The sequence below is a fragment of the Yarrowia lipolytica genome, chromosome 1B, assembly GCF_001761485.1.
Source record: "Yarrowia lipolytica chromosome 1B, complete sequence".
Lineage (NCBI taxonomy): Eukaryota > Fungi > Ascomycota > Dipodascomycetes > Dipodascales > Yarrowia > Yarrowia lipolytica.
The window spans coordinates 1,318,424-1,332,969 of record NC_090771.1 but is presented as its reverse complement, the minus strand read 5'-3'; the positions used below and the strand labels follow the sequence as shown (position 1 = coordinate 1,332,969).

General features: G+C 49.1%; 3 protein-coding genes and 1 non-coding gene across 4 annotated transcripts; 2 read left to right on the top strand and 2 right to left on the bottom strand.

Moving 5' to 3' along the window:
- Window positions 1–98: 98 nt before the first annotated feature.
- On the top strand, window positions 99–1,748 carry YALI1_B13328g (uncharacterized protein; the record flags this gene model as incomplete). Its single annotated transcript, XM_500698.3, has 1 exon — window positions 99–1,748. The coding sequence occupies one exon, from the start codon at window positions 99–101 to the stop codon at window positions 1,746–1,748; it is 1,650 nt and encodes a 549-aa protein (XP_500698.3).
- A 467-nt stretch (window positions 1,749–2,215) lies between these two features.
- On the top strand, window positions 2,216–2,301 carry YALI1_B13307r. Its single transcript has one exon. It is a non-coding gene; the product is annotated as a tRNA-Pro (tRNA).
- An 87-nt stretch (window positions 2,302–2,388) lies between these two features.
- Window positions 2,389–3,885, bottom strand: YALI1_B13290g (uncharacterized protein; the record flags this gene model as incomplete). Its single annotated transcript, XM_500697.1, has 1 exon — window positions 2,389–3,885. The coding sequence occupies one exon, from the start codon at window positions 3,883–3,885 to the stop codon at window positions 2,389–2,391; it is 1,497 nt and encodes a 498-aa protein (XP_500697.1).
- A 291-nt stretch (window positions 3,886–4,176) lies between these two features.
- YALI1_B13259g (uncharacterized protein) lies at window positions 4,177–6,987 on the bottom strand (the record flags this gene model as incomplete). Its single annotated transcript, XM_068282061.1, has 1 exon — window positions 4,177–6,987. One exon carries the CDS (start codon window positions 6,985–6,987, stop codon window positions 4,177–4,179), a length of 2,811 nt encoding a protein of 936 aa, XP_068138162.1.
- Window positions 6,988–14,546: the final 7,559 nt, after the last annotated feature.

Sequence of the window (14,546 nt, the reverse complement as noted above, 5' to 3'; positions counted from 1 at the left end):
TCCCCGCCTGTAGACGCGTACAAGTCATATAGACGTGGGTTTCTCGCTTGCATCGCCCGCCGTTTTGCAAAAAAGAAAGAAAGAAAGAACAGCGCACCATGGGCAGACTGATACGAAGAGTGGCCCGAGGCAAGCTCCTGGACCCAATACCCCAGGATGACTACAAGCAGCTGCAAACGTTAGTCTCCTCCAGACCCGACAATGCGTACTTCATTCGAGACATGTGCACTCGAGGGGTGGTTTTGACCTTTACCACCGCCAATTACGCCAGATGCTTCATCATCCTTCACATGCTCTTCAATGACGGACCCATCAACTTCATCAAGCAGGTGGACATTCAGAGAAAGACTGGAATGCTCGATCATACGCCCCTGGATCCCAAGAATGAAGACAAACCGCTAGCAATCTCCGATAAAACCACAGCCCAGCTGTTTGTGCCGTACTTTGCATACCTTCGAATGCGTCTGAGTCTCCAGGAGAGGTTTGGAACCGATTTTCTGAGGCAAAAACTCGACAATAAGAGCATCACGCTCGATACTCTCATGAATAAAAAGTCACCAGACGCCCTGCCGCCTAAATACGTTGAGATGTTGTCCACTTTACTGGACATGACCAACACGATTCTCAAGATCGCACCCTGTCCACAAGTGCTGTATCCCGTCTTGTCACGTGACTTGTCTGTCCTCTTTTCGCTCCTCAGCGATGGACTTGCCACCATTTTGTCTGTCTTCACGTCGCTATCCCTCCCAGAAGCTGCTCATGGGCTTCTGATATACAAAAACTTTGTGGCTCTCAATGTCACCTCTCAAACCTCGCGGTACCTCAATATGAGCGTTCCCCAGATTGACGAGACGCTGACAAAGACAATTGAGTCGTGGTTGAGGTCTGAGCAGCTCTCTAGAGCCGTACCCCTCCCCAATTCCCCTCCAGAGTCTCTTGCAGAGTCCGTGAACGGATCTCCCAAGTCCGCTAAATCGACCCAGATCATCTCCAACATCTCCCACCGACAGTTTCAGCGCAATCCAGCTTCTGTAGGTCTCCAGGAACCATCAAGTGTGTCTCTATCACCACCCAAGTCGGTGTATTCGGCGAGATCCAGCTCCCTGCTTTCTCATAGAAAGAATATCTCGTTTGATTTCTCGGAAACAGTGGCCCAAAACGTGTCCAGATTCATAGAGCAGTCCGACAGTGATGAGGAAGAAGCGCAGGCCTTCCCGATATTCAACGCCAAGCTGTCTGACCGAACTATTACTGGGTACCTGACCCAGGAGTCTGACGATACCAATAGCAACGGAACAGACCAAGATTCGAGCTCCGCAAGTTCTGCTACAACCACAACCGGAAGTCCAACGTTCGTCATCACTTCAACACCTCCAAAGTCGCCCAGAGACTCCGACGAATTGCTGGAGTGTTTTAATGACCCTGAATGCGAACCATCCCCCAAGGTGTCGCTTCGCAAAATGAGACCTCCCCAACTCAATCTGACGAGAGATGTAGACTACGACGATAATGTGGGCATTGCCTTTTTAAAGTCTGCTTCCTCAGACTCTTCAGACTGGTCTGAGATTTTCTCCCCGCTCGAAAATGATTCAAAGGTATGTCTCTCCTTCACTCCCTCTACCGTTCCTTCTTCTCCACATGCTTCCACTTCCTCCATGGGCCTGGCCGTCGGATACTCCGATACAGGCACTTCTGCGGGAAGTACGTACTCACAGAGACGGTGGAAGCGGTTCTTTAGTCGCAACTAACGAGTCTAGGCCCTGTCGACATCTTCTTGTAAAGACATCACAGTCTAGTCAAGACCCTATTTATCCATTCAGTAATTAATCGACGTGTGTATGAATTGAGCGCTGTACAAGAACTGTATCACAAGCCATCGGTGAAAATGACCAACCCGGAAGAGTACAGTACTATGCAGCTCTTGGAATACTCCTACATATTGTAGCTACAATTTGAAACACTACATACTGTTTGCGTGAGTGTCCTACAAGTAGTGAAATGGTAAGCTCAATTAGAACCTTTTTGTTGATGGAAGGACAACAGGTAGTCCTTCCATCAATTCTCTAGATGTTTTTTGTAAGCCGGGTTATTGGGGTTCAATAAATCATACACTTCTGAATCATCAGTTTATTTTTTATTCTAATGATTCATTACAGATGACGTAATCCGACGACGCTAACTAATGAGATCGCTCTCTAATATGCTAAATATCGGTGGCCCGATGGTTTAGTGGTATAATTCTCGCTTAGGGTGTCCTAGGCAATTTGCGAGAGGTCCCGGGTTCAATTCCCGGTTGGGCCCTACTTTTTTGTCTTTTAGAACTTTTAAATGTTTCTTTTTTTTTTTATTCTACACTCTCATTACTCCAGTATAAGCCAATAAATACAATTACTTTTTATAGAAGTCCTTCTTGAACCGGAAATGAAGTTGCAGAACACCATTATGGTAGCTGGAGTTGTATTTGCCGTCTCCTCGAGCAGCATAATCCCATGTTCGATCCACAACGCGAAATGTTAAGTCTGCATATGGAGCTGGAGCTGTGAATTTTAGCAGACAGGTCTCCCGCTGTTTTGTGATGTCTTCGTTCTTCATCTTGATGACCTGGTATGAAGGAGTCTTGCCTTCGGGTAGCTCGGGGTAGAAGATGTTGAACTTGTAACCCTGCACGGTTTTAGGAGGCAGGTTGTTGGAGTCGTAATGCGTCTGGTTGTACTTGTTCCAGTCGAATCCAAGAACAACTCGGTTGTGGAACCGGGGACGAGTCTTCTTGTCCACCTTGATCTCATCACTTTGTTGGTACAGCTCGGCCTCTTCAGTATCTCGCGAACTCTCATCAGTGATACCCTTGGAAAGGTCGATAACACCGTCGGCGTCTGTGATCTGGGGCAACAGACCGTCAGCCATTCCGTCGTCAACGGCGTTTTGGAAGTCAGGAGCAGCTGGAGTCTTCTCGGAAGCAGCAGACTTCTGTTGGGGCTTTCTCTTGTCCCATTCAACATTGTATTGCTCAACAGCCTTGACGTACAGCTCTTCGGTGAACGGAGTCTGCGGCGTGGTTCCAGCCTCCTTACACAGCTGCTTGTATCTGGTCTCAATTGCCTCGGATCGCTTCTCATCCAGCACCAACCGCATTCTTCGATCCTTAGAATGCGCCACAAGATCCTGGAAGAACTCCCGGTTGGGTGCGGCTCCCGAATCTATCATTTTTTGCATCCGAGCCTCCAGATCTGCCAACTGCTCTCTGTTCTTACCTCCCAGCACTTTTTCAATGTCGTCTCTCACCACACTCAGTTTACTAGAATCCTGAGAGTCTCTGTTGGACGCCGACTGGAGAGCTGATCCCCAGTACGACGCATTCTCGGGATCAATCTTGGCCATCTCGGACAACTGGGTCTGATCCGAGGTCTTCAAGCCGTCCAAAAGAGTCTCCACAGAAGGAATCTGGGCCTCCCGTCCCTCCATCATCTCCTGATCGTGAATGCTGTACGTAGGATAATTCCTATTTGCGGGACTGTCGCGCTCCAAAATCATGAGAATCAAATTGAACAGATCCACCGAAGATGCACGACCCTGGTTGATACGAAGAATGGATCCCATCCGCTTCTGTTTCAACAAAAATGCCCCCTCTCCTTCTATCCACTTGCGACTCTGGGCCTCGTCGCCGTACTCATGGTCTGGCTGCGAGTCTCGTCTCTGACCCCCTCGTTGCGGCTGTGTTTGTGTACGCTCGTTGTCTCGCGTGGACCGTTGCCGCTCTCGATCTTCAACTGCTGAAGGGTACCGACTCCGCCGATCCCGGTGTTGGTCGTACTCGCGGTTGTCATCACGTGACCGAAGCGACCCGCCCTCTCGTCGCTTGGGTGACCGACTTCGTCTTCTGTTCATGGTGTAAATATGTACCTGTTGTGTATATATCAATCCTGCCAAAAGTTAGGTGGTGCGAAGTGCACTGCAGTAATTAGAGTTTGATAAGTAAAAATTACTCTCTCTCTGGGAGCTCTCTATAAATTAGTTCAATCTCTGGGCTACAGTACATATGACTGTACTTTACTACCACATAGAATAATATCGGCGAAGTATACGAAGATACAGCTTCAGCTACAGTACAAGTACGTAGTACGTAAATACAAGTATTCGATTAACAACTAAAAGGTATCATAATATCCACACAGATGACTAGAAGCAGGCAGCAATGCCCACAAGACCAAGGAGACCGAAGGAAACGGTATAGGTGGTGGCAGTGTTGGCCTGAGCGACGCCAGATGCATTTGCGCCAGCTTGGTTAGGGTTTCTACCTGCATCAGATCCAGAGCCGGAGCCTGAACCTGAGCCTGATCCGCTAGATCCACTTGAAGAGCCTCCTGATCCGCCAGAGCCTGATCCGCCAGAGCCAAAGCCCGAGTCTGTGCCTGAGCCTGATCCGCCAGAGCCAGAACCACTAGAGCCGGAGCCTGAGCCTGATCCACCAGAGCCAGAACCACTAGAACCTGAGCCTGAGCCTGATCCACCAGAGCCGGAATCACTAGAGCCTGAGCCTGAGCCTGAGTCGCCAGAGCCAGATCCATTAGAGCCTGAGCCTGAGTCGCCTGATCCACCAGAGCCGGAATCACTAGAGCTCGAGCCTGAGCCTGATCCACCAGAGCCAGATCCACCAGAGCCAGAACCACTGGAGCCTGAGCCTGAGCCTGATCCACCAGAGCCGGAATCACTAGAGCCCGAGCCTGAGCCTGAGCCTGAGTCGCCAGAGCCAGATCCATTAGAGCCTGAGCCTGAGTCGCCTGAGCCAGAGCCTGAGCCTGAGCCTGATCCACCAGAGCCGGAATCACTAGAGCCCGAGCCTGAGCCTGAGCCTGAGTCGCCAGAGCCTGATCCATTAGAGCCTGAGCCTGAGTCGCCTGAGCCAGAGCCTGAGTCGCCTGAGCCTGATCCGTCTGAACCAGAACCACTAGAGCCTGAGCCTGAGCCTGATCCACCAGAGCCAGAATCACTAGAGCCCGAGCCTGAGCCTGAGCCTGAGCCTGAGTCGTCAGATCCTGTAGAGCCTCCAGAAGAATCACCGGAGCCATTGGAACCTCCCGTGGTGCCACCATTAGAATCATTGCCAGATCCATTGCCTCCTTCTTCGCCACCAGATCCTTGACCAGATCCACCATTGGTACCTCCGCTGGAGTCCCCGTTTGAACCGTCGCCGTTGGAGCCTCCATTGGTGCCGTCGCCGTTGGAACCGTCTCCGTTAGATCCGTTGGAACCGTCGCCGTTGGAACCGCCATTGGAATCATCTCCATTGGTGCCGTCGCTGTTGGAACCGTCGCCGTTAGATCCATTGGAATCGTCGCCGTTGGAACCGCCATTAGAACCGCCATTGGAATCATCTCCGTTCGATCCATCGCCATTGGAGCCTCCATTGGAACCGTCGTCGTTGGAACCGCCATTAGAACCGCCATCGGAACCTCCATTGGATCCATCATCGTTGGAGCCTCCTCCATTGGATCCATCGCCGCTAGATCCGTCGCCGCTAGATCCATCGCCGTTGGAGTCTCCATTGGAACCGTCGCCACTAGATCCTCCGTTAGATCCGTCGCCGCCTTCTTCGCCACCGGATCCTGCACCAGTGTCTCCGCTAGAGCCGTCTCCGTTGGAACCATCGCCGGTAGACCCTCCGTCAGATCCGCCACCATTAGAACCTCCATTGGATCCGTCGCTGTCGGATCCTCCGTCTGAACCACCGCTCGAACCGTCATCAGTGCCATTACCGTTGGATCCTCCGTTGGAGCTTCCGTCAGAGTTATCGCCGTTAGAACCTCCATTGGAACCATTATCAGATCCGCCATCGGCGCCTCCATCAGAGCCGTCGCCGTTGGAACCGTCGTTGGAACCATTATCAGATCCACCATCGGCGCCTCCATCAGAGCCATCGCCGTTAGAACCGTCGTTAGAACCATTATCAGATCCACCATCGGCACCTCCATCAGAGCCGTCGCCGTTGGAACCGTCGTTAGAACCATTATCAGATCCACCATCGGCGCCTCCACCAGAGCCATCGCCGTTAGAACCGTCGTTGGAACCACCGTTGGAACCTCCGTTGGAACCATTGTCGCCACCGTTTGAGCTGTCATTTTCATCTCCCGAGCCTGTTCCCTCATCATTGTCGGGAGTAAGGCTACTTGTAGTTTGAGAGTTGCCTTGGGTGGTGGTAGGGGAGCCATTGTCATTGTCCTCAGAAGAAACAGAAGTGGGTTTTCCACTGCCATTGTCGGTAGTATGGCTAGTTTCAGAGATACCCTGGGAGGTAGAAGGAGAGCCATTGTTATTGTCTTCAGAGGAAACAGAAGAAAGTGCTCCGGTTGAGCTCTCATCTTCATCTCCCGAGCCTGTTCCCTCATCATTGTCGGGAGTAAGGCTACTTGTAGTTTGAGAGTTGCCTTGGGTGGTGGTAGGGGAGCCATTGTCATTGTCCTCGGAAGAAACAGAAGTGGGTGTGCCACTGCCATTGTCGGTGGTATGGCTAGTTTCAGAGATACCCTGAGAGGTAGAAGGGGAGCCATTGTTGTTGTCTTCAGAAGAAACAGAAGTGGGTGTGCCACTGCCATTGTCGGTGGTATGGCTAGTTTCAGAGATACCCTGAGAGGGAGAAGGGGAGCCATTGTTGTTGTCTTCAGAAGAAACAGAAGTGGGTGTGCCACTGCCATTGTCGGTGGTATGGCTAGTTTCAGAGATACCCTGAGAGGTAGAAGGGGAGCCATTGTTGTTGTCTTCAGAAGAAACAGAAGTGGGTGTGCCACTGCCATTGTCGGTGGTATGGCTAGTTTCAGAGATACCCTGAGAGGTAGAAGGGGAGCCATTGTTGTTGTCTTCAGAAGAAACAGAAGTGGGTGTGCCACTGCCATTGTCGGTGGTATGGCTAGTTTCAGAGATACCCTGAGAGGTAGAAGGGGAGCCATTGTTGTTGTCTTCAGAAGAAACAGAAGTGGGTGTGCCCACTGCCATTTGGTCGGTAGTAATGGCTAGTTTCAGAGATACCCTGGGAGGGTAGAAGGAGAGGCCATTGTTAATTGTCTTTCAGAGGAAAACAGAAGAAAGTGCTCCGGTTGAGCTCTCATCTTCATCTCCCGAGCCTGTTCCCTCATCGTTGTCTGGAATAGGGCTACTTGTAGTTTGAGAGTTGCCTTGAGTGGTAGAAGGGAAGCCATTGTCGTTGTCTTCAGAGGTAACAGGAGAGGGTGAAGGCTCGGCCGAAGAGACATCAGGGGATGGCTCGGGACAGGAGGGTCCAACGTGAACACACTCGCCGGGGAACCTCTGCGTACTCGCATTGCTTCCTGGCTGTCGACTGATCTTCCGCAGACATCCATTCGGTCATACAGTCGACGCTTCATCTCGGTGATTGGAGTACCCACTTCACTGCTGCTGTAATTGAAGAGGGCGTCGCAAAGCAAACAGTTTCTCAACTTGACCTCATTTCTGTTGAAGGCATTGCAAATGCAGCCAGAATCGCCGGTTGCGCACAAGTCGAGTTCAGCAATCACGTTCAGGCAAGGTTGCTGACACTGGACATTGTTCTGATTCTGGGGGTTGGGAATTCTGCAAGCAGTAGCTGTGGAGGTTGGCGGAGCACAGGAACTTTCGCTGTTGATTGTAGTCTGTCCACAAACGGATGATGCTGTCGTAGGTTTCATACAGTTCTGAAGAGGCAACTTGATGTTCTCGTAGACATTGAGGTAGTTCATATCAAACTGATCTGAGCAACCGAGACACAAGTTGACTCGCTCGGGAATCTTCAGCACTCGATCACAGATACAGGCTGCCCCCTCAAGACATAGACCAAAGTCTCTAATGACATCCTTACAGATGGCCTCACAGGCATCCTTGTCAGGAGTTGTGGGAACAGTGCAGTAGGCGAGAACCTGGGAAGTGGTAGGCGAGCCGTTGTCATTGCCATCAGAGGTAACAGGAGAGGGTGAAAGCTGGGCCGAAGAGACATCAGGGGATGGCTCGGGGGCAGGAGGGTCCACGTGAACACACTCGCCGGGAACCTCTGCGTACTCGCATTGCTCCTGGCTGTCGACTGATCTTCCGCAGACATCCATTCGGTCATACAGTCGACGCTTCATCTCGGTGATTGGCGTGCCCACTTCGCTGCTGCTGTAATTGAAGAGGGCGTCGCAAAGCAAACAGTTTCTCAACTTGACCTCATTTCTGTTGAAGGTATTGCAAATGCAGCCAGAATCGCCGGTTGCGCACAAGTCGAGTTCAGCAATCACGTTCAAGCAAGGTTGCTGACACTGGACATTGTTCTGATTCTGGGGGTTGGGAATTCTGCAAGCAGTAGCTGTGGAGGTTGGCGGAGCACAAGAACTTTCGCTGTTGATTGTAGTCTGTCCACAAACGGATGATGCTGTCGTAGGTTTCATACAGTTCTGAAGAGGCAACTTGATGTTCTCGTAGACATTGAGGTAGTTCATATCAAACTGATCTGAGCAACCGAGACACAAGTTGACTCGCTCGGGAATCTTCAGCACTCGATCGCAGATACAGGTTGCCCCGTCAAGACATAGACCAAAGTCCCGAATGACATCCTTGCAGATGGCTTCACAGGCATCCTTGTCAGGGGTTGTGGGAACAGCGCAGTAGACATTACCCTCTGAGATAGAAGGCGAACCGTTGTCATTGCCTTCAGAGGTAACAGGAGAGGGTGAAGGCTCGGCCGAAGAGACATCAGGGGATGGCTCGGGGACAGGAGGGTCCACGTGAACACACTCGCCGGGAACCTCTGCGTACTCGCATTGCTCCTGGCTGTCGACTGATCTTCCGCAGACATCCATTCGGTCATACAGTCGACGCTTCATCTCGGTGATTGGGGTACCCACTTCACTGCTGCTGTAATTGAAGAGGGCGTCGCAAAGCAAACAGTTTCTCAACTTGACCTCATTTCTGTTGAAGGCATTGCAAATGCAGCCAGAATCGCCGGTTGCGCACAAGTCGAGTTCAGCAATCACGTTCAAACAAGGTTGCTGACACTGGACATTGTTCTGATTCTGGGGGTTGGGAATTCTGCAAGCAGTTGCTGAGGCGGTGGGAGGGGCACAGGAGCTTTCGTTGTCGATCGTGGTCTGGCCACAAACGGATGATGCTGTCGTAGGTTTCATGCAGTTCTGAAGAGGCAACTTGATATTCTCGTAGACGTTAAGGTAGCTCATATCAAACTGATCTGAGCAACCGAGACATAAATTGACTCGTTCGGAAATCTTCAGCACTCGATCGCAGATACAGGCTGCCCCGTCAAGACATAGACCAAAGTCCCGAATGACATCCTTGCAGATGGCCTCACAGGCATCCTTGTCAGGAGTTGTGGGGACAGTGCAGTAGGCGGAAGTAGTGATAACTTCGCGCTTGTGGAGCTGGGCACGTAGGGGGCCAGCAGTGATGGTGGGCCTGGGTGCCCCACAGACGGGGACATTGGGAGCAAATGGTAGATGTCGGTGCTCGAGCGCAGCGTGGACCGCGTTTCGATTGTCAAGATCGAATACGGAGAGGCATTGCAGGCACTGTGTTAGTCGTGATAGCTGGGGTGTCATAAGGGATGTGTTTGTGTGACCTACATCTGTGTGGTTGGTGACATTGCGGTTTAGTCATACAGCACGCTGTTTGTGACACTGTTTGTGTCGTCAAAAGGTGTATGGACGCGCATTTGTGTTGTACAAGTATTGTGGTAGTGACGTGTGCAGTAAGTGGGAAGATCGCAAACACAAGTAGGTTAAGACATAGAGTGCACATAAGCTGCATGTCACTGAAAGCAATACGAGCTGCAAGCTTAAAATCTGCAATGATGTGCATGAGGACTTGGACGAAAACAGTAATACTCACTTCTTCGGGTGCGTCACCAAAGGACACGAAGTCGTCACAGATTTGAAAACAGGTGTCTCTAGAAAGAGTCGAAGAGGGAACACAGGCCATGGGCTGCTGTTGGGGCAAGGCACCCACCAGGGGTGCCAAAGCAAGCAGCAAAGACAATTGCATCTATGTTAGCGATGTCCAATATGTTTGCAGTAGGAGGAGGTGAAAGACCTGGGCTGGTCTGCCATGAGGAAGTACTTACTTTTAGAGTCAGTGTCGATGTTGACGTCGGAAGATGAGTCCGAGGTCACCCTGGGTGTTTATATATTTACCGAACCATTACATTGTTCGTGGCGGTGCAGATTAATTGGTTCTCTTTGCGTTTCCAAAAGCAGAATTTCACAAGCCTCGTGCCAAAATAAAAGACACAGGGGCCATACAAAGGACTGGTTGCTTCCACACTGGCCGATAAATTCAACGTATGGTTAAGCTGGACGTCGGAGAGTTGGGGGAAGGTCAGGCAGGATGGGTTTCCTTATGGTTCGACGGTAGCACGAAGGAGATCTAATGGTTATTAGTAGGACCATACAAGTAATGCAATTATATAAAGCTCAAATGGAAAGGATTGGAAATGTAGATGTTTTATTGCAAACATCTTACCTTTCGACAACAACAGAAGGCACTCAGGGTTACCAAAAAGTGGGAGGTGGGGTCCCGGATGTCACTAACTCATGATTCCGAGTCTGGTGACCGCATGTAGCATTTATTAGTTACAGTACTGTAGGTTTCCTTTAGTCCCTAGAGAGGTCGGAGCGAACAAGTGTCGCGTATTGTACCCTTGAGCTTTAGCCGATGTGCGTGTAGGAGTTCCCAGAGAGGAATATAGGGTACCGGTTTGGTATGGACTATTATCTGAGACAATATGGGGTTCTGAGGATCTCAACACACTCGGGTCTGGGCTTATTTTTGTCTCTTGAACTCCCTTTCTATTGTTTTGAACCCTGGCAGATCAAGCTACAAACTACAAGTACGGTACTCGTACTTCTACGTCTTACTGTGGTGTTCCCCAACGATGAACTAGATATCATATGTATTTACGGAACGAGCACTCGGACTTCTGTGAAATTTTGTTCTTGTTGTTGTTGTTGATACATTGATGACTTACAACATGAGGTCCAAGGCAGCAATTGCTACTTCTCTGCTTCCGGTATATAGATCCTCACGCTAAACTAGCTTAGGAACCAGAGAATGAACCATTCATCATGGTGCAAACGCGAGTGAAATAGCAGCCTGCTAACCCATTGTAATCTCGGAGCGCAGTTATGGGCTAAAGAACAAAGGAAAACGTGAATTAACGCGACCAAGCGGATTTGAAGGCGCCTTTTTTAACCAGGAACGCTTGCAAAATGTCCCATTTAAGAACCCCTTTATTGCGGGTGTTTCAGTTCATCTTCAAGCAATATTCTGACCCAGCCTTGTTTCGTTCGGATGTCGTAGATCAGCCGGTATAATATTCGCCTCTCCGTGCTCATGTCTCACTTGATGGCGACCCTATCGCTAAGTCCACGGGCTTATTGGAGAATACGAGCCCACTTTTAGGACCCTTTTCGGCATTCCCTGAGTTACCCCGGCCCAGTGGTCTAAAAGCGCGCTTGCCCACAATTATCTACTAGGGTTTTTTGGGGAATTGAAAAGGATTTTAATGCTCAATCGTGATGAGGAGAAATCACTAATGCTGTAAAAATAACCGAGCGTAGCATCAATAGCCAGGAACAAAAGTTGGGAATCGCAGAGCGGACGGGCAGAGCAAGCTGAAAAGACTGGATGCATGGATAAACGGCATCATCCCGGGGAGCTAAGGTGAGACATTAACTACCGATCCGTCATTCTCAAGATCTCCAAGCTCGTATTGTTCAACTAAGGTTGAAAAGTTGCAGGGGAGTCAACATGCGGTGTAACCTAGGTCCGGTCCATACCGCTTGGCTGTTTGTTTCTGCCGGACTATAGCTCACCTCCCCTCCAAACTATAGGTCTGAACACTATAGAAACACGGGCACGGCGGCTATTGAGACCCCGTGTGTCTTCACTGCAACATGCGGACCTCCATGTTTGTTTATGTCCGAATAGACAGACGGGCCAGATTCTACCGATGTTGACTTTGGATTGTGTCTCCTACTAGACAAATTTTAGTGTGCCCGAGATGCAAATTGTCGCTTCTGGAATGACGTAAGTAAAACTGGGCTAGTACAACTACTACTAAGACAGGTGTGCGGGAGACAGGGGTGGCCGCAGTTCTGGCAGGAGGGACGCGATCTGACATACCTGCTTACTCAATAAGTCTCCTCTACCGAATAACGAGCTTTGTAGCCTTGAAAACTCCCACTAGTTCGAACAATGCTTAGACTGTACACCAAGGACCCTTGATCCAAACAAAATGAGCTTATGGACCTTCCAAAATAGGATGACGTAGCTCGGCAAGTCGGGAAAATCAGGTTGCCTATTGGAGCCGTCCCCGGGTCAGTATGGAGCTGTAGAGACTTGGTATTGTCTGGGCTTGCAGGTGTAATTGAGACAGTATTTTCGGAGATCCGTGAGTGTGTACTTGAAAGGTAAGCGGAGTATCAGATCTCTTGTGCGAGTACAAGTACTTGTACTAGAAAAAGGCCAAATCTGGCACAATAAAACAAGTACAAATACCCGCATTTCAATGTCTATACGGTTAAAATCTCCCCCCTGAAGAATTCCGCGGAGTTTTTCAACTCTGAGAAGGGTATATGATCCTAAAGTAGCACTCTTAACTTGGGGAAGCAACTTGAACAAGTACAAGTACAAGCAGAGTGTCAAATATGGAATAAAAGATCACAGCCTTCAATAACTGTCTATCATAATTCGTTTTGGTGAAGCCACAATGTTCGTATTAGCCACCGGGTTCCAATATACGCTTCCTTTGTTTGGAAGGCTGGCAGTCACTCTCACTTTCTTGTCAAACTCGTAGAATAAAGGCAGGGGAAAAGTAGTCATCTCGAGGGATCCAATCATATTCGATTCCAGAAGTTTTTCGAGTTCCCCTTTGAGAAAAATGTTCTTCATGGCCCTTCCATCATCTTGTAGGACACTGGACAATACGAGAATCTGCCCTCAGGGATCCAGTAGGAAGGTATGCCAAAGGAAATGTAAGACAATTGGGTGACCTGGCTCTAATTATAATGGTATATTCCAAAGCTGAACTTCTGGATAGAGTACTACAGAGAGTGTTGTCGTTAATTGTGCTTGTGTCGATTTGAGCTACAAGTAGATGTCCTTCGTGTGATTGTTGTGGAGCTCGCATTGAGATGGGGGGTTCTCGATTTGGTAGATAATACGATATCAAGTTGTATTAAATAGTATTCAGGACTACAATGAGTTTTTGCGGTCACTCAAGTGGAGTGTCAAACTTCAGCAATGTTGGATAGGGAAGTGAAGATCAGGAATACTTGTAGTCCTCGTTATTGATATGGGAGGGATACTTGAGGAGAAAAATTGGGCAATGATTCTCAGTTTGTACTGCCAGTGCTTGTATTAGTCCGATAAACAGTGAATATAGTGTTATATATGATGCTCACACTAAGGACCGACCCAAAGTCCACATCTTGAGGCATTCGGCAGTAGCAAGGGTAGACATAATAGTATCATTTAATCAGCTTGCGATTTCGAATTGGTTTCTTGTATCATTTACCTCGAATTTTCGAAATAAAAGTGTCAGAGACAAGCGCTGTCGTTTCTCAGGGGCTATACATAGACATACTACCAGTACGTATGTCGGGAAGTCCCACAAGTGTGAATCAATTCCAGGCTACATAGGCCGATTTGGTGAGTTGATTCAACAAGCCTGATCTTTCCAAGCAACTCTTTAGCGGCAAAATCGTCGTTATTCTGCCGCAAGTTTTTCTTTTTTTTTTTTTTTTTTTTTTTTTTTTTTTCAAAACTTTTCAAATTTTTATTTTTTCATATTGAGCAGTTGTCACACGCATGTAGATGTCACACAGCATGCACCAGTAACAGTGGAAGAACCTTGTAGCTACTCATTGGTCCACAGCTTCTTTGTTAAGTCTGTTCTATCATACTTGATCTTCTCCTTTGATCGGTGGTCCAGCTTGCTAATTTCTTCAATTCTTCAAGTCTCATTTTTTTAATTTTTTTTATAATAAATCATCAAATAAATCTCTTTCGACCCCCACTCCCAACAAGATGCTAGACCGGAAAATTAGTCGAGGGTTAGGGTGCGTTGTTTTTCCGTCCCAACAGAATGTCGAGACCAACGTCAGTTGTCCGAACGTAATAACGACACCTTTGAGGCACACAATGAACCGACTGTTGAGAGTTATTCCCCGGGCCCGACGTGAGTATTGCTGGCAGCGACGAGTCACATACAGATGGATGTTTTCCACATCGTGACTGCCGTTCAATTGCTCCCCTTGAGTGCATTATTAGTGACATGTGTGATGCTGGGCGGGAGTCGAAGAAGGAGACACAGAAGGAGGAGACGGAGATACAGAGTAGATTGTGGTTCACGTGGCCGTGTGATTGCGAGCAGGCCGTCTCGTTTCCAACAGCTTTCGTTTCTCTACTACACTGTTGCCATTTGTTGCTATTCGTTGCATACAGTACGCAGATATTGGACACTGAAGGAGATCAGCAATGCAGAATGGAGATGGGTGAGGACAAGAGAAAAG